Source organism: Ambystoma mexicanum, chromosome 3p (genome assembly GCF_040938575.1).
Source record: "Ambystoma mexicanum isolate Mex_15411 chromosome 3p, UKY_AmexF1_1, whole genome shotgun sequence".
Lineage (NCBI taxonomy): Eukaryota > Metazoa > Chordata > Amphibia > Caudata > Ambystomatidae > Ambystoma > Ambystoma mexicanum.
Genome location: NC_090925.1, coordinates 159599784 through 159622716, shown reverse-complemented (window position 1 = coordinate 159622716; position 22933 = coordinate 159599784). Strand labels below are relative to the sequence as shown.

Here is a 22933-nt window from a genome sequence, read left to right as displayed (position 1 = left end):
ATTTGATGGCAATCCTTAACATTCAGATGAGCACCTGAATCTGTAAGTCAATTGGCTGAGAACTGGGCTTCTGATGTCAACTCTGATGCGTTTTGGTGACAACATGTGACACATCCTGGCGTATGATGCGGGTTCCAGAACATATTTTGGCAATAACTGGGAATAATGGTACTCCCTGCTCATATGATGTCATTAGCTGGGAAAGGGTTAATATTAAGACAATGCCTCTAAGCAGCTCCACACAATCACAAACTATTGGCCATGCCAATACTTGTTTTAACCTGCCCTTTCAGCATCACTGTGCAAACCTCCCCTGTGCAGCCTTCCACGCAGCCTTCCACGCATATTTCCCTCTGATGGACCTCTAGCGTTTTCCTTCATTGTTGGCACATTTTAATTGCAATCAATGGAGCCATCCTCGGATTTTTACTTTTGGCTATTTGGTGGTGCTAAGGCACCACCAATAAGCCAACAAAGCTCAGGAAAAAAGACCTGTGAGGAGGGACACGAAGCTTGCAAGTGATGCTTGGTTATTTATTCACCCATTGACTGCCCGTGGCCATGCTAATCCCTGTGGCCATTCCCACCCAAAACACATCCTCCAGGGACCTATCTTTCAAGCCTTACCATCAAACGTTGTGCTCGAAGTGGCTGTCAGTGTTTTTTCAAAGCCGTTTTCTGAGAGTTAATGACTTACATGCTGATTCATGGAATTAATTGCGCTGAAAAACAGGGATTTGTGCGCCATTCTGCCGGCAAATCCCTGTTTAACAAATGGGGATTTGCGGCCAGAATGGCACACAAATCCCTGTTTTTCGGCGCAAATAATTCCATGAATCAGCGTGTACATTGGAGCGGTAAACGCGCTACTGGTATAATACAAATGTCTTAACCAAGTTTGCATACATCCACTAGATTTATAAGCACAATGTGCGTCCTTCACTGAAGTCCTGTTAAAAACAAGCATTCACAAAGCCAACACTTTTGGTTTGTGTGTAGGCATTTTCCAGGGACTGCTATTATATGGCCAGGTACTTGCACCATTTCACAGCTGCTACTATCAATGGCCGGTTAATACCACTATGGCCGTGCCTTTCCCATGCCTACACAAAAGCCCAACTGTTGCCATCGCCAATGCTTGTTTCTGTAAGGATTTGTCAGGTTGATTGACATGCTGCTATGATATGATATGATATGGCATGTGCAACGCGCCGATACACCTGTTACTGCTATGTTGTATTGAAGTACAGTGATTGCTCCTGGGTGCTAAATGCCAATACAGACTGCCAACTCATCTCCGAAAGTTCACAGAATATGTCAGCAATGCCTGGTCTTAACATGGCACTGAAATCTTCAAGACTCTACACCAAACCAGAGCGAGGCATATCCCCCAAATAGAACACTGGTAGCGTGTCGTAAAACTAGATCGTCGTAATACAGTTGCAAATGGATTGGTGGTGTATCACAGGGCACAGGGTTGGGTGTTTGTCAGGCATAGAAACACCTGCCACTTGGATAGCCATTTGCCTTAAGCAGTGGCCAGCGTACAGTACCTGACGGTGATGTTGAGCACAACACTCCTTGGGGATCCGTTGTCACAGGTACCTGGAGTGGTTACCACTGTCAAACTGAACTGGTTCTCCTTGTTCTCAATCTTGACATTGTACTTGCGAGTGCTCTACGGGAAGAAAAAAGCAAGTCATGGGCGATGAGGTGGATGTTCAGAATGACTTACCGTCAGAGGAACAGAAAAGCCCCTCGGGCCACCCGTCTCCTCACCTCACATCTGTTGGCAATCTACCTACCCCCTGCAATCTGATCACTGTCACCCAATGAGCCCCAAAGATTGGTCAACTCTCTTTGAGCAGAGTATGGTGGGCTTCTTGAGTGGGAAGGGAGTATGTGGTCGCAGGGAAGTCCTGAGGTCTACACTGTGATGCTGAGAACAGCAGCAGACGCAGAAAACTCAGACTCCAACGCCTCTTGCAGGACAGCATCGCCTTTGAGTGCCCATCGGTCGACGGAGGTAAGTGTGTGTAGGTGTCTGCATCTATGCAGTATCCAGGGGGGGGGGTGGGGCGGGGCGGTGAATGCGAACGAGTAAGAATGAGTGTGTGTGAATGAGGGCGGAGGGCGCCGGTGAATGACAGTAAGAATGAGTGTGTGTGAGCGGGCGGGGGCAGGGGGGGGGGGTCCCCGTGATCGGGGGCGCCAGTGTGCGGGAGACAGTGAGGCAAAATCGCTTAAACAGGTTTTCTTGAACTGACATGACTTTATGGGTAAGCCCAAAGTGGGCGTGTTTGTGGGCAGCTCATTTTACCGCCTCCTAGCTCCAAGCCTAAATATGCGGAAAAGAAATCCCCACAAATGGCAGCTGTATTCCAACCCAAATGACAAGTTCTCGCCCTAACCACAATAGCCAAAGTGTGCACAATGAAAGTAGTGGCATATGAGACCCCTCTTTCCCATGCCGCACACCCTCCAACCTGCCCGCTCCCCCATAATACAAAGCCCCTACCTGGCCTCCTGGCCACTCTCCACCCCCCCACCCGCAACGCTGCCTAGCCCCGCCCCTACCCCCAACATTAGCAAGGAGCACTCGCCACCTCTCGCGAGACAACACCCAACATCCTGCTGCTGCTTGCTGATCTGCAGTCCGATAGCACCCCACTCAGATACAGAGGGATACATGGGGGCCTTGGCGGTATCGCGGCGGTAATTGCACTGGGATACCGCCAATGCTATTAGTGTTACTGCAACTCCGTCTGGCGCAATCTGTGCCGGATCACGAGTTGTGTTGGCACTGTAATTCCCAGTTCTTTTAGAGTCCAATAGGTGCTATTACCTGCGGCGGTAATAGCACCAGCAGTAATCGCGCCGAAAATGGGCGGAAAGCTGGAGATTTGTAATGGAGCAGTAAAAGTGGCATCGCCACATTCTTGCCGCTGCGCCCAACCCCTGATGAAGCCCAGAGTATTTTATAAAAAAGCTCAGATTAAAATCAGTTTATACCGATACAGTGGAAAGCATGGTAAGAAATAGAGATACATTGAATATGCAAAGCCGGTCTTTCCACTGAATATTCCCCACAGCTCACGAAATGGTCTAGTGTAAAATTCCGCAGGTTCACAGTACACCTGCGCTTTAACATACTACAGGTGCACGAATACATTGGCCCATGGAAGCGGATGCCCCGTGACAGACGTTAATGGAGATTAAGTTCTGACCAAGTAGAAAGAGCGCGACATATCCTTACCGGCTGCATAGTTCTCCTTCTCCTGTATAGGACAAACTACTGTGGCTTGCTAAATGAAGAAAATGGCTGCCTGGCAGATTAATTCTGGTCAAGGATCTGTATGGGCAAATCCCTGCTCATCCCTGCTTCTGCCCATCATATCTGGGGGCAATTCTTAGGCAAGCTAGAACTTCAGCGGGTAAGCAGCAAGTGGCTAGATCCAGGCAAGATCCGCCCGTTCCCCATCCCGCGAAGCTTTTAGTGTTTTCGCGTATGGGCATCACACATCATGCAACTTTCTCTCTCTGTAAAGTAACGAACGGTGCTCCCTGACTCCCGCCCAGATGCTTGTATAATAACTGGCCGGATAGGCGGCTGGAGCCCCGGCTCAGTAACTAGCAACAGGGTGGTTGGGGTCGGGAACGCTAAACTATCACCACAGCAGCCTCCACCCCAGCTCCAATGTGAATTTCAGAGTGCCTCCACTTACCTGGATGAAAAGGCAGCCAGAGCCGCTGACCTCGATCTGGGCGCTGCCTGGGGCTACGGGCACTTCTACCTCTCGGACCAATAAACGGTTGCTCTGATCCACGCTGTTCCGGTCCACCGTATCGCCGCTAGATGTGATTACAACTTGGTTTGAGCCGTCCTGGGCGTATGTCAGTTTCCCATACATTAGCAATGCTTCCTGGGCCATGGCGGTAACCTGCAAAATGCAAAGGTTTGCACTTAGATATTTAGCTTGTCACCCATGTTTCCCTTTGCTGCAGATAGTACATGTTTGGGGTATCTGTGAGAGCAGAGGGCTCGCTAGAGAAACCAGGTGATTACCGTGGCAATAACTGCGGAGCCGGCGGGCGATTACCGCCAGTTCCACGTGTTAATATCCCCACAAAAATATCACTGTGCAAAAATATGCGGCGATATTAAGGCATGGAACCTGCGGGGGACTCCCCTGCAACATTTTTAAAGGAGCGGGGGACACGCCTATAACTCCCGCTCCTTGAAAACCCCAAAACTTACCCCCCACAAAAAATATCGGCTATGGCCATTCCAGACGGTGATATTTTTGGTGGGGATAAATACCATTACTGCCTAAGGCAATGCCCCCAGGGCCTGAAGTTAATGGTGGCCCCGGGGGCATTACCTTAAGGCGGTAATGGCCCGCCGGCGAGTCGGTTATTGCCATTAGTATTCTGGGGTCTGCAGTCTCGGGATACTAGTTTTCCCGAGTTTGCAGCCCCGGAATATTAATGGCTGACGAAAGCTTTTCAAGCACCATTTCTTTTGGCGTTTGAAAAGGTTTTGTCGCAGTGCGCGTTAGTTCTAGGAACACTAGAACACGTGTACTGCTTCATTAGTACGGAGCAACAGGGTGCCATTTTGGGCCATCTTGCTCCGTACTAATGGGAGGAACTGGCCACCTTGGAAAAGGGAGAAGGGACTACGTGTGGTCCCTTCTCCCTTTCCATGGTCGCCACAAAAAAAAAAGATTGTACCCGGAGCCCGATGCACGTAAGTGCGTCCACGGGATTACACTGTTGTATGGCTCAGAAACAAGCCAATCCACGTTAAGTGCATCCCGTGGAATGTCGCCGCCGGGTACTAATGGAGTCTTACGAGACCAGTGGCAGCAAGTGCTATGAGCGTGAACTGGATATACACGTGCAGCAAGCGAAGGCAAACTGATCTTGCTCATGTGCCTGTAATAAATACAGGGAAGGAATTGGGCAGGAACAAGACAGAGCCGCACTCCTGCAAAAATTGTCTTTACATAGCGCCACTCCGTGGTGGTCTGAGGCCCAAATCCTCCCCTAAATTGAGGAAGTTGTCTGCCCCTGACGCAAGTCTTCCCAATACATGCAGTGGGCGGCACATTTTAGCTCACCAGGACAGCCCAACCCCAAACAATCAAACGGCCCAAAGCAGTATATATGTCTCATGTTTTGCACACATGTACTGTCATGGTGAGTAGCATGACAAATTAATTGAACACCATACCCAGTGTACTTTGCATGCTCAGAAGGAGCGCACATTTAAATTAATATCAGACATGTTTGATATATTGTGGTCATTCTTACAAACCCCAAATACACTTTGTTTTTATGCAAACCAGCCAGCATCCAATATTGGGGGCACCCACATTATTTGACACCTAGCTCTGCCTCTCACCCCCCTCCCCAAACCTGCTACCCCCCTTCCCCTGCGCGAAGGCGGGCAGGTGCTTTAACCTATTGAACAGCCTTGCCAAGTTTGTATCAGTCCATTGCACAATGTGCCTTATACATCAGGTTGAATCCCAAACATCGTGGAACAGCCTCTCTTAATATGAGATGGCGTGCTAGCTGGAAGGGGGGCTGGGGGGATTTTGATGGGGCATCATAATATATACCCCAGGGAGCAAATAGGTTTTGACTCAGAGTCCCAATGATGTGTACAGAATCCCAAGGCAATGTCCTTAGATGTATAATGCCCAGATTACATATGGTAATCTTATTTACTCGTAGTCCTACTATTCCTCTCCATAACTTACAGTAGGAGGCTCCCACCCTATCACAGGAAAGGATCCCAAGCTTTTTGCTGAAACGCCTGCCTCTGGCGAGGCTTCTCCCCCTCACACAGCATTGCATATAAAGCAACACTGGCTTCTCCTCAAAGTTCTCAAGTCACAACGCCAATGCAGTCCCTTGGAGGGGGGGGGGGGGGTAGGTTGGATGTAGTTACTGTGAGGAGGAGGAGGGCTACGAGTGATGAAGATTCTAATATGTAATTGGGGCATTACCCCAAACCCCTCTTACTCATTCCAGTCCTTACGCTACGAGGAATACCCAAGCTGCTGCTTCAGTGCCCCAAAACATCGAAACTGGATAGTCAAGCGAATACAACACTGTTGATGATCAGAAACCCATAAGCTTTCCCATTCAAAAGAAAACTTCTCTCGACCCTTCTCTTCCCTCTAACTACCAGCCCATTTCACTTCTCCCTTTCTTTCTTCAAACTCTTATAGCGTATTGTCAACCTGCAAATCTCTACTCATCGTTGCAATAGTTCTCTTCTCCGACCATATCAATCAGGTTTTTGCCCATTTCACTCCGCTGAGACTGCCATCCTCTAGGTCGTTGACTCTCTTCTCTCTGCTTGTAATACGAAGCAATATTCTCTCTTGGCTCTCTAAAGTGGTCGGCAGCTTTTGACACCACTGACCGCTCTTTTCCCCTCAGCTGTCTCTGTCATCTTGGTTTCAGGGGTTCTGTACTGAACTGGTCTCCTCCTACCACGCAGACCACACCTACGGTTTCTTGGGATGACCACACTTCCCCAGTATATCTTCTTCCTAGACAGTGTTCAGGTTTGGGCCCCCTTCCTTTCACTCTTTACAAACGTCCTCTTGTCTCAAACATCTCGTCTTTGGGTCTCTCTTGTCCTTTTTACGCAGATGAGTCACAGCTTTTCCTTCTTTCACCCCATCCATCCACTTTGTTGTCACTTCCTGTCTTCTAACCATTCAGTCCTGGATGTCTGATCATTACTTTACCCACCTTAACCATTACATGACCAAGGTCTCTCCTTCTCCCGCCCCCCTCTATCTCATTTCTTTCTGTCGCTATCTCATTTTCTCCTCTCGAGGAGATCAAGCCAAAGCTTAACATGGCCTTGGATTCTGCAGAACCAAATTGTATTGTAGTCACAACAGATGAGTACCTGGCCATATAGTATTCGAACCATGTCATGTATACAGTATCCCCCAGACTCTGCGTAAAAGGCTGCACTAAGACCTACCCCACTCTACTGTGGAACAAGTGGAGCAAATCTACTATCAATTTTCGTATTCAATCATCTATGGAAATGTAGCGTCAAAGGTGTCCTGCCCCGACGTGTCCAATTAAAGGAAGGAACTCTAATCAGAATAGGCAAAGTCATTTGCCACCCACAGAACAGAATAGCTCTTGCAAGAACCAAGAAGTGAATGAAATATCCATCCTTGCTAACTCCCAAGAAGCAAGGCCACCCCAAACCTCTATAAGGAGAACCATACCAGTGAAAGCATTTCAGTCTGCATGCCAACTCCAAAGCTTTAATCATAGGAAAGCTAACATGCGAGTAGCCCCAAGAAGTGAAATCAGTACAGATGTTGAGAGGCAGATGAATACGCCATCCATAGCTTCTGCCCCTCCCCCAGCTCAATACTGCACAGGTGAGAGAATGTACTCACTAAGGCAATCATATCACCCTTATCTCAGGCAGGTACATCAGAAGATGGACACAATCTAAGCTTAAAATGGCATGAGTAACCAACCTAACGTTGCAACAACATATGTGCATGCATTAGACGCAAAGGAAATGTGCACGAAACATGAAGAACACATACACTAGGTAATATATGCATATTTATACATGAAGAATATTAACATGGCAGCCCTAAGACATGACGCATACTAACATAAGCAATGTTTAAGCTGAATGCAAACATGAACAACATGCAGATATAGATCACTAACATAAAAAACACAATTGTATTGACAAGCCAACTTTTCTAAAATGGAAGCTGCAGCACACTTTTAAATAGACAAAGGGCTCAAGGCTTCGAAAAGAACACAAAATGCTGAAACCACAGAAATACAGATCCGTGCAGAGCTCAGGCTAGAGCTCGCGACCACATTCAAGGTTACTGCGTATTAAGGGAAGAGTCAAAACATTGCAGTGAAAGCACGAGATAGCAAAGCCCAGGACACAAGAAGGATACTGCCAGATTAATTAAAGTTTTATAAGAGTACTACCAGCCTTTGTAAGTCAGGTGCAGGGCAACTATAAGCTGAAAGACTCCATGAAGAATAACTCAAGAGTGTGCCTACTGGCAAGAGAAAACAGAACACTTGTCTGAACATTAGCTAAGCTCCCAATAAATGCAGGGTGAAATAATTCCAAGCACAGTCCCATCACACATAACCCATAATTGAAGAAAAATGTCTATTAGTTAGCAACAAACACAGATAGGACACCTGCCTTACTCCATACACATAGCCCAAGACATGAGATGCCCACAAGGGCAAATACAAAGATCACCCTGGCTCATGGCCTAGACATGAGCAATGCTATCTGTTTAATTGAAAGGAAAGCTGTCTGTAGACCTCTCTCCCCCTACTCCTGTCTGGCTCATGTCTTGACAACCTGTCAGTTGTTCAAAGTTGGTTAGTAAGAAGCCAATCAATTAAAATCTCTAGTGTTACGCCGCGCATGAAGCAAGGGGCCAACCAATTACATATTGCAGAGATGATGTCTTTTTACCTTGATCAATTTAGAGGTGGTCTCAGGATGAGCCATCAGACAAGCGTTACGCAATTAGAAATGCAACTCTTATAGAATGTATATGAAGTCACCACTATTAACCAATCCTGTGCCCCATAGGTTTTTGGTAACTATGATTACAGTATGATGTCACTTATGATACATTTTGAAGATATAAACCTTTGTTTTTGATAAGCATGTTGAGAGCACCAAGAATGTTATGCTTGTAGGCTGTTAGGAAAGATTTCCATTTACGGCACATTTTTCCTCCAATTGTGAACCCCCCAACATTTTGCTTTTGTCTGACCATCCTAGCCTGACTTACCAGTGGAGCCCAGCCTTCTGCTGTACTCCGCTGGGCTTTTGCTCATTCTGTTATGGAGAAACCGACATGCCCTTCAGACTGTCATTACTGGGAGACTTTGTTTCCATTAATCTTTCACTTTGTTGCCATTTGTTGGTAACATTTTATCAGTGCCCAATGTACCTTCCAGTACAGTGCGCTGGGGTCTCTTTTTCTGAAGGATTTTTGGTGGATGTACAAGTGTGCCCAGGACAGAGCTGGTGGCAGCAGTTACTTTTAAAGAATGTTTGACTCTTTTCTTTGGTCCAAACCACGTTTACAGCGTTCGGCCCAGTACAGTGGCCAATGCCTAAAATGGCCATGCCATGAGGTCCTTTGTTCTGTCCTCTGGCCATTTTATCCCTTTGCCTTCCCCTAGTCTAGCAGACCCAGGAAATTCCTATTTTGGTCATGCAGACCCCTGCGCAAACCAAAGCTTTTGCAGGCTTCTGCATGCTTTGTGTGTGTGTTCCCAGGATGTGGGCTGGAGCTGTCTAGGGTGCCAGGATGTCTGGTGTGCTGGCATGACTGGGGCCACCGTAGTCCGTGATTGGTCCACGTCTGGGATGGTTGATTATGAGCAGATCTCCTATTGGTTTCTCTTTGTTTTGGCACAATGGAGATTCAGCATAAGAGAAGGCACTCTAGACCTATTCCAGGTCGATCTTCTGAGTTCACACCAAACTTAGCAAAGGAGCCAAGTATCCTGAACCGAAGAAGCTGATCCGTGGGACCGTTGGCGACCCGCTGGAAGGTTTGGCACCCTGACCCCACTGTTGTCCCATCAGAGCCCCTGTTTTTCATCGATCACAGAAGGCTTGCAAGGGCGCTTCAACCTATTGGAGTAGTGGGACTAACTACTCTCGACCCCTCCTGCTTAACCTGCAAACAAGCCTTTTCGGAAGTGTTTCTGGACCACCCAGTGAAATGACTAGCTCGTATGGGACCTTTGCGTTGGAACCACTGCTGTCTCGAGTCTCAACTTGAGCCTTTGGGATCCGTAAGGTCTTGGTAGAAGGCACTCTCCCACCGAGTTTTGTACACCTAGCATTCCTAGGTCTGGAATTAGGAGAGTCTGCTTGAACCTGAGCATACACGGTTCTCGTGTCACCCCGCTATGGTGGCAAACTTCGTGGGTGCCTTGCTGCTGTGCCCCCGTGCCCTAAAATGAGCTGCAGTGAAACTGTCTCGATCCCTTTACCAGAAGTGGACACATTGACACTGTCCCACCACAGACTGAGGTCCCAGAACGCACCCCCTGAGAGACATCCAAACTATACTGGCAAAGATTGGTCTGGACCGCGTTGAGGGTCGGTAAGTACTTTCAACCCTTACCGGTGGCCCCTGGCACATCCGTAGACTTTTTATACACCAGTGTCCTCCAAGGGCCACTCTTCTTTGTTAAGGTAGCTACCATCCTATTCCTGATTCCTGGAAATTACTCTGTCCTCTTTTGGAGACCCTCCTTGAATAGTGGAACTCTATTCTTCATCACCTCACCCACCTTCCTGAGTCACAACAGCCCCTTGAAGAGACCCGCTTCGAACTTAACCACACAATTGAGTGCTTCGGCACTGAATGTACTTTAGAGCACCAGCTATACACTTCGTAGGGACTGGAGTGCCTATTAGTTAGGGTTTGAGATGTTGAAGGACAGCCTAAAGTATATTTGCACTGTATGACCCTTTTCTGTTGCAGGCTGTGGATCTCTTCTTGTTGAATATTACTTTAGACTAATAGTTACTGTATATATTTTTCCTAGTATACTGTTGTGTTAGTATTGTTACATTTGTTGGGTTTCATCTTGTGTTTAAGTTAAAAGGCCTTTAATAAATGTATATGTATATGTATTTTTGATATAAACAGCTGACAGAGTAATTTGTGGTGTTGTTTATTTTGTGTGCTCATTTGGGACTTCCGATCACCCTCACCCCTCCTGAGACCTAGTCTTGACCGCCGCCAATGCTACATTGATTGGTCTGGCTTGACCAGAAGGTAACTCTGTTCCAAGAAACTAGGCTGGCCTTCTGAACCTCTGCCCAACAGGTCAGAGTTCAGAAATACCTCTTAACAGCTATCCCTGCTTTATTTTGATGCTCTTCACGCCACATGCGTTCTTCACAACCTAGGCTCAGCCCCCCCCATTCTCACACCACGTGTTCCCTTGCAACTTAGTCCCAGCCCCTCCGTTATTCACGCCACGTGTGCTCCCACGCAACTTAGGCCCGGCTCCCTTCAGCTTCACGCCATTTGTGTTCACATGCTACCTGTCCCTCTCTCCTGCCCTAGCGATCCCAAGCAACTGCCCCTGCTCCCTTGGCCTAGCACTTCCCTCTCTGTGTTGCACCCCATGCAGATTGTCCCCGCTCCCCTGGCCTAGCACATCCCTCTCTGTGTTTTTCTCCATGCAACTTGCCCCCACTCCCCCAGCATTGCTCCCATGCAAACCTGTCCCTCTACTCTCCTCTCTTTCCACTTCAGGTTCCCTTGGGCCGCAACCAGTGTATTGTTCCCTGTTTGTGACTCTGCATTCCACGCTTGTTCATACTGTGACCATTGTATTGTCATTCCACTGCATCGCTTGCAGTTTCCTCTTACTTCTAGGTCTCCTTGATTACCAGAGTTTGCGTTGTAGAGGAGCAGCTTCATACCTCTGCAGGAGACCCTGCCCTCCTTCCTTCCTTATATTGAAGACATGAGACTGTGCCCTGTTTGACACCAGCTGTTGTGCCAATACTGCAGCGTGTGTTTGAAAGAAGATACCCATTGAGACAACCCTACTGAATGTACCCCGAAGTGATGATAACCTGCAGGAGGAACTCCCGGAAGGAATATGAGAAGGAGCAAAGAAAAGGAGCTAGTGATGTCATAAAAAGTATGCATGACATCCCGAGATACTGGCTGAAGATGATGCATAGATCCTAAAGAAACTGATGGCGAAGTCAAGAATCAAGAGAACTTTGAAATACAAAAGAGGAAGATTACACGTGCACGAAGTGCTGCAGAAAAACAAAATATTCAATAAATATACAGACACTGAAACGCAAGGTAGACTAAGTCATCATAGAAGCTGACTATGAGTAGTGAATAGATTGCAGGTGAAGCCGCCTTGTACAGAAGCTGGACATTGGTATCATGAATTTAGTAAGCCAGAACCCATGAAGCAGGAAGGGAAAACTGTGTTGCAGCAAGAATAAGCAGCTCAGGGAGCTGTATGGCGAGGTTGTCGGGCCTACAGTCAAGACTGAGGCAACCAAGGTCAGCTATCTATTCTGGAAGGAGCGAGCAAGGTGCAAAGAAAGAACATCAAAGGATGCCAAGTTTAAACCATTTAGAGCATTTAAAATCTGCAAAATGGACCAAATCATGGTCTCCTGTCATGTGAGCCAAGGATGGAAATAGAGTTTGAACTTGGAGTCCCAGACACAATAGTGAGTGCCCTCACTCCCGTGCATTCCCAAAGATGGGGATACTCTGCAAGGCCACGTACAAAGCCAATTTCATGGCAGAAGGCATGGGCGATGAGAGATGCTGGGCTAATTGGGTGGTGGGGTAGTTTCATGCCCTATATCCTTGCACCTGGGTTTGGGCTTACGTGCTACTAAGTGAACCGAATGTTCCAGACATGGCACAAGCATGCCAACCAATCATATAAGTCCATAAAACGAAGGACCTTATAGTTTGAAGACCAAAGAGAAACTGTGCATCTAATGTTTCTGAAATGACATGTGTTTTAGAGGAATTACCCAATTTGATCATTTTTAATTGATTGTATGGTACATCTGGCCGAATTCCAAAACCACACTCCAGTTCAGGGAATGTAAAACTGAATCACTACCTGGATATGAACTCCTAGCACTCAAGTTAGCCTTAGACCCTAAAACAACCATCAACTTCTTAATACACTATAGAGCCCCTGGCACCACCAACAACCCAGAGATAGACTTGCCCTTACTCATCTCACCTCTACTCAAACCAAACACTAAATTCATCCTTCTAGGGGATATCAACCTAGGGTTTGACGATATCACTGATCTCAGAGCTGCAGCATTTCACAATGCCTTTCTTGAAATGCAATTCAAACACATTGTCAATGCTCCAACCCAATCTAAAGGGTGAATCCTTGATTGGATTCTAACCTTGAATATAACAGCATCCATTGAAGAAATCTTAGAAATACCCTGGACCGACCACTTCCTGATCAGTTTTAATATCTCCACCAAGAGGGACCCCTCCCCGGTGGCCAAACCAGCACCTATGACCATGATGAGAAACACGAGGCTAATCACCGCCGAAAGTCTCACCCCACTGATCCACAATCTAATTAACAAACATCCTCCAGTAGGCCCTAATACTGACGAAATTTCATCACATTACCACTCCTGCCTACAATCAGCCATTGATGAAATAGCACCACTTAAATCTAAAAGACCTAAACAGAAACGTAGCAACATATGGTTCAATGATACTCTTATTGAACTTAGAAAGAAATAAAGAACTCAAGAACACCTCTTCAGGAAAAACCCTACCATCGATGCAAAAAAAGAATTCCAAGCAATAGACAAAATCTACAAACAAGAAATGTATATACAAATAGCAAACTCTTTAAATGAACGCATCACCAACGCCACCTCTAATAGCAAAGAGCTCTTTGCCATCATCAAAGAACTGGAAACTCCCATTATCCCTCCTAGCATAGCCATAATAAACAAAGCTTGGTGTACAACCATCCCAGATGCACTTGCATCTAAAATAAACACCCTACAGAACAAAATCACAACACAAAGAGAAACACTAGGAATCTCCCTAGAGACAGAACCGACCTCGCCACAACGCGCGCTCCAGTCTCCCAATCTACCGGAATTCCATTTCACCCCAGTGACACTCGACCAAGTACAAAACACAATAGCCTCTCTCAAACCCTCCAATTGTAAAGGAGATACATTCCCAGCCAAACTAGTCAAGGACTGTGCCCCTACACTAGCCCCAACTATCACAAACTTTGTCAATGCCTCCTTTGCCACTAATTCTATCCCCTCTAATATTGAAGAAGCCTGGGTGACCCCGCGCCTCAAGAAACCATCCCTAGACCCCACGATCCCCACCAACTACAGACCCATCACTACAGTACCCTTCCTCCATAAAATCATAGATAAAATTGCCTATACCCAAGTACAATCTCACCTTGAAAACTCCCATCTGTTAGGGGAAAGACAATCAGGCTTCCGCCCTGGTCATAGAACAGAGACAGCATTGCTGGATCTAAAAAACCAAATGGATGCGTTCAGGGATTCAGGAAAATTGTGCATACTTTTATTACTTGACCTCTCTGTGGCATTCGACTTAGTAGATCATAGTAAACTCTGCCTAACACTAGCAAACAACTTTCAATTCTCCAAAGATGCAACCGCATGGATCAAATCTTTCCTATCTGACCGTACCTCCAGGGTAGCTATAGAAGATGTCTCAGCCGACCCCATTCCGGTGCCGTTGCGAGTCCCCCAAGGCTCATGTCTTTCACCAACACTTTACAATGCTTATACAAAGCTTCTGTTTGCAGCCCTGGATGCAATGGGAGTTGTATACACGAATTCCGCCGATGATACTCAAATACTAATCCCAATCTCAGGCAACCTCGAACAAGACACTATTCTTGTTAATAAAATCTATTCCATCATCCAGAACTGGATGGCAGCAAATATCCTCTGTCTAAATGGGGGGAAAAAACTGATAGTAGGCACCCCAAAAAAACTAGCCAAACTTCACCCCCAATACACAGCCATGGTCATAGACGGCACCGACATCCCGATTTCCAGCCAAGTAAAATCATTAGGCGTTTATCTAGATTCCAGTCTTACGATGAATAAACATATTAGTGCCCTCTCCTCTACCACTGCTTATACTGCCAAACTAATTGCATTGAGCCGACCCTTCCTTTCACAACAAAACTGTATCACTCTTGCCAGAGCCTCAATACTTGCCAAGATTGATTACTGCAACATAGTACTACTAGGGACTTCGAAGAAAAACCTATTTAAACTACAACTACTGCAGAATAAAACACTAAGAGCAGCTCTAGGCATAAAAAAGAGTGAACACATTTCTCAACACAGAAGAGAAGTTCACTGGCTACCTATCCAAGCAAGGATTCTGCACAAAACCCTCACAATTACACAGAAATGTGTTACAGGTAACGCACCCAACTATCTCAACAAAAGTATCAACCGTAAAACCACTACCAGAGTGCTTAGATCTAATAGCAATACACTACTACACATCCCTAGATTCAAGAATTTGAGAACAGGGAACTCTAGTTTCCCAACAGCTGCACCTAGAGTATGGAACTCCCTCCCAAACTACATCAATAATGAAACATCACTACCTAAGTTCAAGAAACTCCATAAAACCTGGTTATTCAACAAATATTGAATCCCACATATGCCCAACAGGCCTGCCAGCCTCTGCGCCCATCCCTGTTTCGGTAGTGACAGCCTCATGACCTGAAGTCCTCACTGCAGACTGGAACTAACAGGTAGACTTAAGGGGCCAGCCCCTCGTCATAACTGGCACTTCGCACTGTTTCACTCTCCTGTATGCCTTTCTTTGTCTATATTAATTACCATGCTATTTCTCATTGCCATCATTCCTCTGTATGCTTTATTAGTTACCATATTATCCCTCAGGGCATCCATCCTCGGGTTGCCCTCTTTTTTTTTTTTTTTCTATATTAAGTACCATGGTATCACTCATTGTAATGCAACCTGTAATGCAACTGTAAAGTTAACCATGAATATGTATAACCCTATGTACCTGCAACCACCAAGCTTCATGCCAAGTATTTAATGTACAAATTCTTCTACGCCGTGATACCTCAGGGCTTGGGCATATAACAAATGCAATAAATAAAAATAAATACCATTGCATCGATTCAAAATGATCAAATTGGGTAATCACTACCAAACATGGGGAGCAGGGTTTGAGGGGGTGTCCCCGCTTCCCATGTTTGGTAGTGATGGCCTTTGGAGGTAGCGGCGGTGTCCCCTGCCTCTGGAGGTTTGGAGATGGGGGACAGAGAAAAAGAAGACGAAAATGGAACCCTGCATCTTTGGATCAGACCAGCGGATAAGGGACAGAACTGACAGGGGCAGAAGAAAACCGGATGTCAAAAGGTAAGTTGGGGGTGGGTGGGGGAATGTATTGGCAGCCGTGGGGGGGGGCGGGGGATTAAAGTGGCCAGATTTGGCTATGGCAAAATTCTCTTCGTGGCCGAATTGACCACAGTAAATTCGGGCATGAAAAATTCTGCCACAGCAAACTACCACCAAATCTCCATCACTGCTTTTCTGGGCAAACTCCTGGAAAAGCTGGCCATCTCATAGCTTAATCTACATGCTGAATCTGTTGGTTGTCTCCATGACCACTAGTCTGGCTTCAGAGCAGCCAGAATCATGGAAACTGCTCTCCTGAACACCTGTGAAGACTTGCTCTGTAATCTAGACTCTAACCTTCCTTCTGTCCTCATTCTCCTTAATCTATCCTCTGCTTTTGACACGGTCAACCACGCCATCCTGCTCAACTGCCTCCAGAACAACCTTGGTATTACTGATCAGGCCCTGGCCTGATTGACCTCCTTTCTCACTGACTGACCCTCTCAGGTCTTTCCTCTCTCCTATCTCTCTCTCTCTACTTCTGTTCCCCAGGGGTCTAACCTCTCGCCGTGGCTCTTCAACCACTACCTGGCACCTCCTGTCCACTGCATCACTACTTTCTGCTCCAATTTTCAATGTTATGCGGATGATGCTCAGCTCTCTTTCAGGCTCCCCTCAGCTACCTCTTCCCCTTCTCTCATACCAGACTGTCTGTCTGCAATTCAGGAAGGCCACCAATGATCTCTGCCTTAAATTCTCAGTGCCAAAGAAGAACGAACAGCTCTGGTTAGATGTTAATTGATCCCTTGGCCCTGGACTCTGGTGAGGAGACTCTGGGTGAAGATTACCAGCTTCTGTCGGGTCCTCTGGATGCTCCCGAAGTTTTGGCTGGATTTGCACTTCCGAAGACAATGCACTTGATGATGATCAGGGGTCCCTGGGTATTAGGATTCTGCAGCCTTGGAAAGTCACAGCAAGTTGGGGGTTGCGCCAAAACAAAGCTTGTCTTAATCCTAGTTGTTCCCATGAGCCCAAGGGAGGAAATCGTCCAGTACGGGTCTTCACAGTCGAAACAAACACTGGGTCAGCACAGCTGCAGGGCTTCACCGGTCACTTCGCGGTCCAGGAGGGTGCTGTTGGCGTCTCTTCATGTCTTTTTAATTGGATGTTGTCCTCCAGTGGTCGACTGTCTCTAGTCCCAAAACCCACACCTTTTAATGAAGTTCACATTCATTTGCAGCTGTAGGCTGTCAATCACCCAGCAGGGTGGCTGTTCTGGACAGCCAGCTGGCCAATCAGAACTGGCTTCACTCAGGCACACCTAGAGATAAAGGATAGGGAAGTTTCAGAACTGTCGCTCACTTCCTGCCTTTCCAGACACACTTGAGCCTGGGCGGGCTTCGGGGCTGAAGCCCGCCAAAGGCAAAATGCAAAAAGGACTCAAACCTGATCCAAACAGAGTAAAAGCCCAGAAGGAAATACCTGACAAGAAATGGCAAAAAAAGAAGACCGGGCCATTTTGAGAAAATGGTCACCCATGGGTGCTGTACTGCAGCTGAGGAATCAGCCTGCAGATTCAGGGTACAAGGTAGTAAAAAAGGAACGACTGCCACCAGCCTTTCAAGTTAGTTAGTTTAACAGAATGTTACATGAGAAGTCGGATAAAAGAGTTACTATCTAAGCCCCAGCACTCCACATAGGAGACCAACAAAGGAGAAGGTAAGACAGGAGATATCTTACTATTCTTGGGAACAGTAGTTCACCCAAGTAAATGTAGTTAAACATTAAGAATAGTCCAAGGGACTGTTCAGCAGCACTGCACAAAAGGTGCTGTGTGTCACAATGCAAAAAGCAGATGCTCATGTAGTTTACCAGACTACATTAACAAGTAAGCAACACACACATCCTAGTCAGAAAAAAACACATTACAGAGTGAAAAAAAGTCCCACTCACTCAGGAGTTGAAATGAAATAGCCCTGAGCTGGGGATCTCTAAGGTTAGAGGGAATTGCCACAGAAATGAAAATTCTCCCTAACAACTTGCCTTGTCATTTAAGCATGCCAGAAACTGCCTTACTAAAAAGATGAATACTGAAAACAGGAGCAAAGGGCTCAAAGTAGCCCACGTTCCCTAGATGTCACAGCGAAATAGAAACCCCTCCTGAGCTACAGGTTACCATGACAAATTCCACCCTAAAATCGGGCATACACTTCTGAGTTTACTTGCCTTTGCAGACAATATTCTTCTTCTAGATATTAATAATGATTTGTTATTTATATAGTGCTAAGCTCTGAACATTTTTACATACATTAATCATCCCAACCAAAGGTGGTACTCATTTTTCGACCTCAGAAGGATGAAAGGCGGACTTGGTCTTGCCAGCATTCGAACCTGCAACCTGCAGATCACACAAAAATCGCAGCAGCAAGCGCACAACCTGCTGAGCTACCTTACCGGCTGTAAAGCAATAGGTTTACAGCTCCTAATAAATATGACACATATTTGGGGAAAAATAACCTAAAAATAAACATGACAAAAGAGCCACTTCATCTTTTAAAAAAGGTAAGGGAGGCCCTGGGTATAATTGGCCTAGCAACAATTACTAAATTAGAGATTTGCCAGCATATGATATGCTTGGGGTACCCCATTGCTAATACCTTTTAATAGAAGAGGGGTCACTAAATATCTTCGTACTAAACCTATTCCTTCATTACGTTTTGTAAATTTACCCTGATTCCATTGGTTCAGTCTTATCGTCAGAACGTGATATGCTTGCTGCGCTATAGGATTGAGATAGTGGATACCCCACACGATAAAGATCTCAACATTTTGGAAGGATTCATATGGAAAGCCTTACTTAACCTTCCTAAATGTACCCCAGTGGGAAGAATTTGACTGGAGTTGGGACTGTAATCAGTATCATCGCTGGTAACGATCAAGAAAGTGATGTTATTGCAAAAAATAATAGTCCCACCAAAGGGGTCGCTATATGTCTGCCTGAAAGATATTCTCCAAAGAGAATCCTCAGGGGTGCTTAATCATTTTGGGAACAAATGCAAGGAATACTTGAGGGAAGAGGGGTGTGTTGTCGATCTCTTATGGAAAAACCAGGTCAGAGTGATGCTTAAGTTACGCGAATCAGACTGGGTTAAGCAGTGTGAGTTAATTAACACATACACCTGCTACAAGAGTACGCATTCATATTTAGGAATTATGATACTGTGCCTTGTTACTTAAAGCGCATCCACAATCATAAGTATCGGTTGGTGATCATGAGATTCAGAGTCAATCAGCTACACACAATGGAAATTTGCGGCCCAAAGAGCGGGCTGGGAAGAGAAGAGAGAGGCTGTCATCTTTGTAGGTTCCTTGGAAACACTTATTATACTCGAAATCTGTTCTACCAATTATTTTCAACGATTGTTTTAGAATACACCTCGATGATGGTGAACACATTTTTGACTTTAAATGAATTTTGTCAACAGTTGTTGGAAAATCATCCTAAAATGATAACAGCACCAGTTCACTTTATTAAACGAATTCATGAGGAATGGGGTTAAGTTGGCCTTTTGGGTAATTTATGGGGAGATGGAAGCTGCTTTAAGGGGAGCTTAGGGAGTTGGAGAGTATTGAAGGTTTTTGGTTCTTCCATTTTTAATGTTTATAAGGTTCTCTACTGCTTCGTTCCATGCGACTGCTGCTTCGTTCCATGTGATTTTATATGATGTAAATGTGTTAAGTGTTGAGAGTCGTGAAGATATAGGAGACCTCCGTCCCCAAGTGCGGCACAGGGAGAATCGCTTATCACTCCCTGTGCAACCCTTGAGGCCACAGGTGGAGAAAGAATCCAACGCCGGAACCGAAGTACTAGGAACCCCAAGGCAGCTGTGAAAAAAGGCAATGGTTATAATTCAAGCAGGCAGGTACTACATGTATATGTAACAGAGAAGAGTTCAAGCCTTACCGGGGTCTTTGATGTAATGGATGTTGGACCTAAGAGGGGAATGGTTCCGGGACTCACGCAGACAAGGAACCCCTTCTGGACCCAAAAATATCCGTCTCCAACTGGAGAGAGTAGTAGTGGAGGAAGGGCCTCAATTAGTCCGATGATAGCCACCAGGAGGAGTGTGACCAGTTAGTGCAGAGAGGCAATCCGGGAAAGCCAAGAGGAATCCGTTGAACAAAATTAGGTCTGTAGCCAGAGAGAGCTGTCCGTATCAATGGGAAACAAGGAGCAGAGGAAGTCCGTGATTCAGTCCGAGGTCAGGAGCCGTGATGAATAGAAGAGCCAATGTCGCCGTAGCCAAACGTGATCCACAAGGAGTCCAAAAAACAAGAGCAGGATTCGAGGAAGCCGGGTGAGTAGCACGGGTAAATCAGCCAGACAGAGACTCCGAGGAATACAGCTGTGAAGCGTGATGTCTAGGCACTGCACCGTTTAAATATCATTACTTCCTGGTCACGTGACACTGAACGGAGTCACGTGACCGTAAATCAGGGTCACGTGATCGCGTAATCAAGTCACGTGACCGGGCCACCATGGTGCGAGAGCGTGTGCTACCGCTCGAGCGGCTGCCTAATCTCCATGGCAACTGCCAATGGAGAAACGGTCGTAAGCGCGACTGACAGGCATGTGGTGATTGCCTTGACAGCGCGCGAGCCAAACTGGGTTGCCTGCGCGAGCCCCGGGAGAAAGGTAAATGGACGGGGGTGGTCATGTGATTGGGTGACGGGACGTGACCGGGGAGACCCCTTGCAGGCATGACAGAGCCCCCCCCCAAAGGCCCACGACCCCGTGGGCACGAAGGATGCGCCCGATGAAACCGAGCAACCAACCGGGGGGCATGGACATCCGAGGCAGAGACCCAGGAACGCTCCTCCGGACCATAACCCAACCAATCGACCAGGTATTGCAGGCGACCCCTAAGGAAACGGGACCCCAGAATGTCCGAGACCTCGAAAACATCAGGTGACTCCAGGGACACAGGGGCAGGAGAGGGGCGGAGACGGGTAGAGGAGGGACACGGCTTGAGGAGGGAGGTATGAAACACAGGATGGACCCGCCAAGAGGAAGGGAGGACGAGGCGATAGGCCACCGGATTGATGACCCGGGAAACAACATACGGACCCAAAAAACGGGGCAAGAGCTTGCGACACCCCTTCAGGCGGAGATGACGGGAGGACAACCAAACCCGGGAACCAACGGAATATAAAGGAGCCACAGTGCGCCTAGCGTCCGAGGAGGCCTTCATGGAAGCCTGCGCCTCCTGGAGATGAACAAGGACCTGAGCATGGAGGGCAGACACATCCCGAACGCAGGTAGCTGCGGCAGGATTCTCGGAGGGTGACATGTCGGGGACAGGGAGGAAGCGGGGATGCTGACCATACATGGCATAGAACGGAGAGAAACCAGTGGAAGAGTGTGTAGCGTTGTTATAGGCAAACTCAGCATATCGGATGTTCTGTAGCCAGGTAGTTTGCTGCTGGAGTATCAAACAACGCAGATACTGCTCCATGGACTGATTCGTCCTCTCCGTTTGCCCATCGGTCTCTGGATGGTAGGCGGATGAAAACCGTGCATCGATACCCAGCAGAGCGGTCAAGGCACGCCAGAAACGGGAAGTGAACTGAGAGCCACGGTCGGAGACCAGGACAGAAGGAAGGCCATATAGACAAAACACGGAATCAAAGAAGAGTTTGGCCAAGGCAGGGGCAGAAGGAATACCACGACAAGGGACGAAACGGGCCATCTTGGTGAAGACATCGACCACTACCCATACGGTGTCAAAACCCTGGATTCTGGGTAATTCGGTCACGAAGTCCATGCTCAGGGTGTGCCAGGGCCTTGGCGGCATGGGCAAGGGGCGTAAAAGACCCAACGGACGACCCCTACGATGTTTTCCCTGAGCGCAGACCGAGCATGAGTCTACGTAACAGCCCACATCACGTCTCATGGAAGGCCACCAACACCAGCGTTTTAGGAGGTCCAAAGTACGGGCCTGACCTGGGTGACCATTAATCGGGGCGTTGTGAGACCACTCCAGGGCCAGATTTCTGGTGTCAGAGGTAGGGAGAACTAAGCGGTCCTGTACGTATGGGAGACAGTCGTGAAAGGTGGGATCCCATTCTGACAGTTGATCGGGGTGTTCTTTGACCCAAGAGCGAATCTCCTCTAGTAGCGTCAAAGGAGGGGTGCAAATGCAAACAACCTGACCTAGGGGTAAGAGTGTATCTGGAAATACCGGTAATGAAACCCCCCCAGGAGAGCGAGACAAGGCGTCGGCCTTGCTATGCTCAGAGCCAGAGCGATGTTTGATCTGAAAATCAAAAGCAGCGAAGAATAGGTGCCATCTAACCTGTCTACGGTTTATGCATTTTAGGGCCGCCAGGTCTTGCAAATTTCTGTGATCGGTGTATACCGTGACCTTATGTTTAGCCCCCAATAGGTGATGACGCCAGGTTCGAAAGGCGTCCATTACCGCCAGTAGCTCTTTTTCGGTTACGGTGTAATGGGTCTCGGCAGGGTTGAACTTGCGTGAATGAAAGGCTACAGGATGAAGACGTCCTGTAGTGGGACAGGCTTGTGACAGGATTGCCCCCACGCGAAGGAAGAGGCGTCAGCCTCAACAACGTATGGCTGGTCAGGGTCGGGATGCTGGAGCACAGGGGCAGTGGTAAAGGCGGTTTTTAATGCGTCGAAAGCCTGCTGATGTATCTCCTTCCACTTGAACGGCACAAGGGGACTGGTGAGGGATGTGAGAGGAGCCACAAGAGAAGAGAACCCAGAGATAAAACGCCGGTAAAAGTTGGCGAAACCCAAGAAGGATTGTAAGGCTTTTAGGTTCTTGGGTGTTGGCCATTCGAGGATTGCCCGTACTTTGGTATGGTTCATGGCCAGACCACCAGGTGTAATGTTAAACC

At 47.2% G+C, this 22933-nt stretch overlaps 1 protein-coding gene across 2 annotated transcripts in view; it reads right to left on the bottom strand.

Annotated features, from left to right (window-relative positions):
• LOC138580191 (alpha-2-macroglobulin-like) overlaps positions 1 to 22933 on the bottom strand; it is a 574708-nt gene that overhangs the window by 107996 nt on the left and 443779 nt on the right. For both annotated transcript variants that reach the window (XM_069650528.1, XM_069650529.1), the window contains exons 17-18: positions 3726 to 3941; positions 1554 to 1678 (exon numbers count right to left, since the gene is read on the bottom strand). In XM_069650528.1, coding sequence (XP_069506629.1) covers positions 1554 to 1678; positions 3726 to 3941 — 341 coding nt within the window. The remainder of the gene's footprint in view (positions 1 to 1553; positions 1679 to 3725; positions 3942 to 22933) is intronic.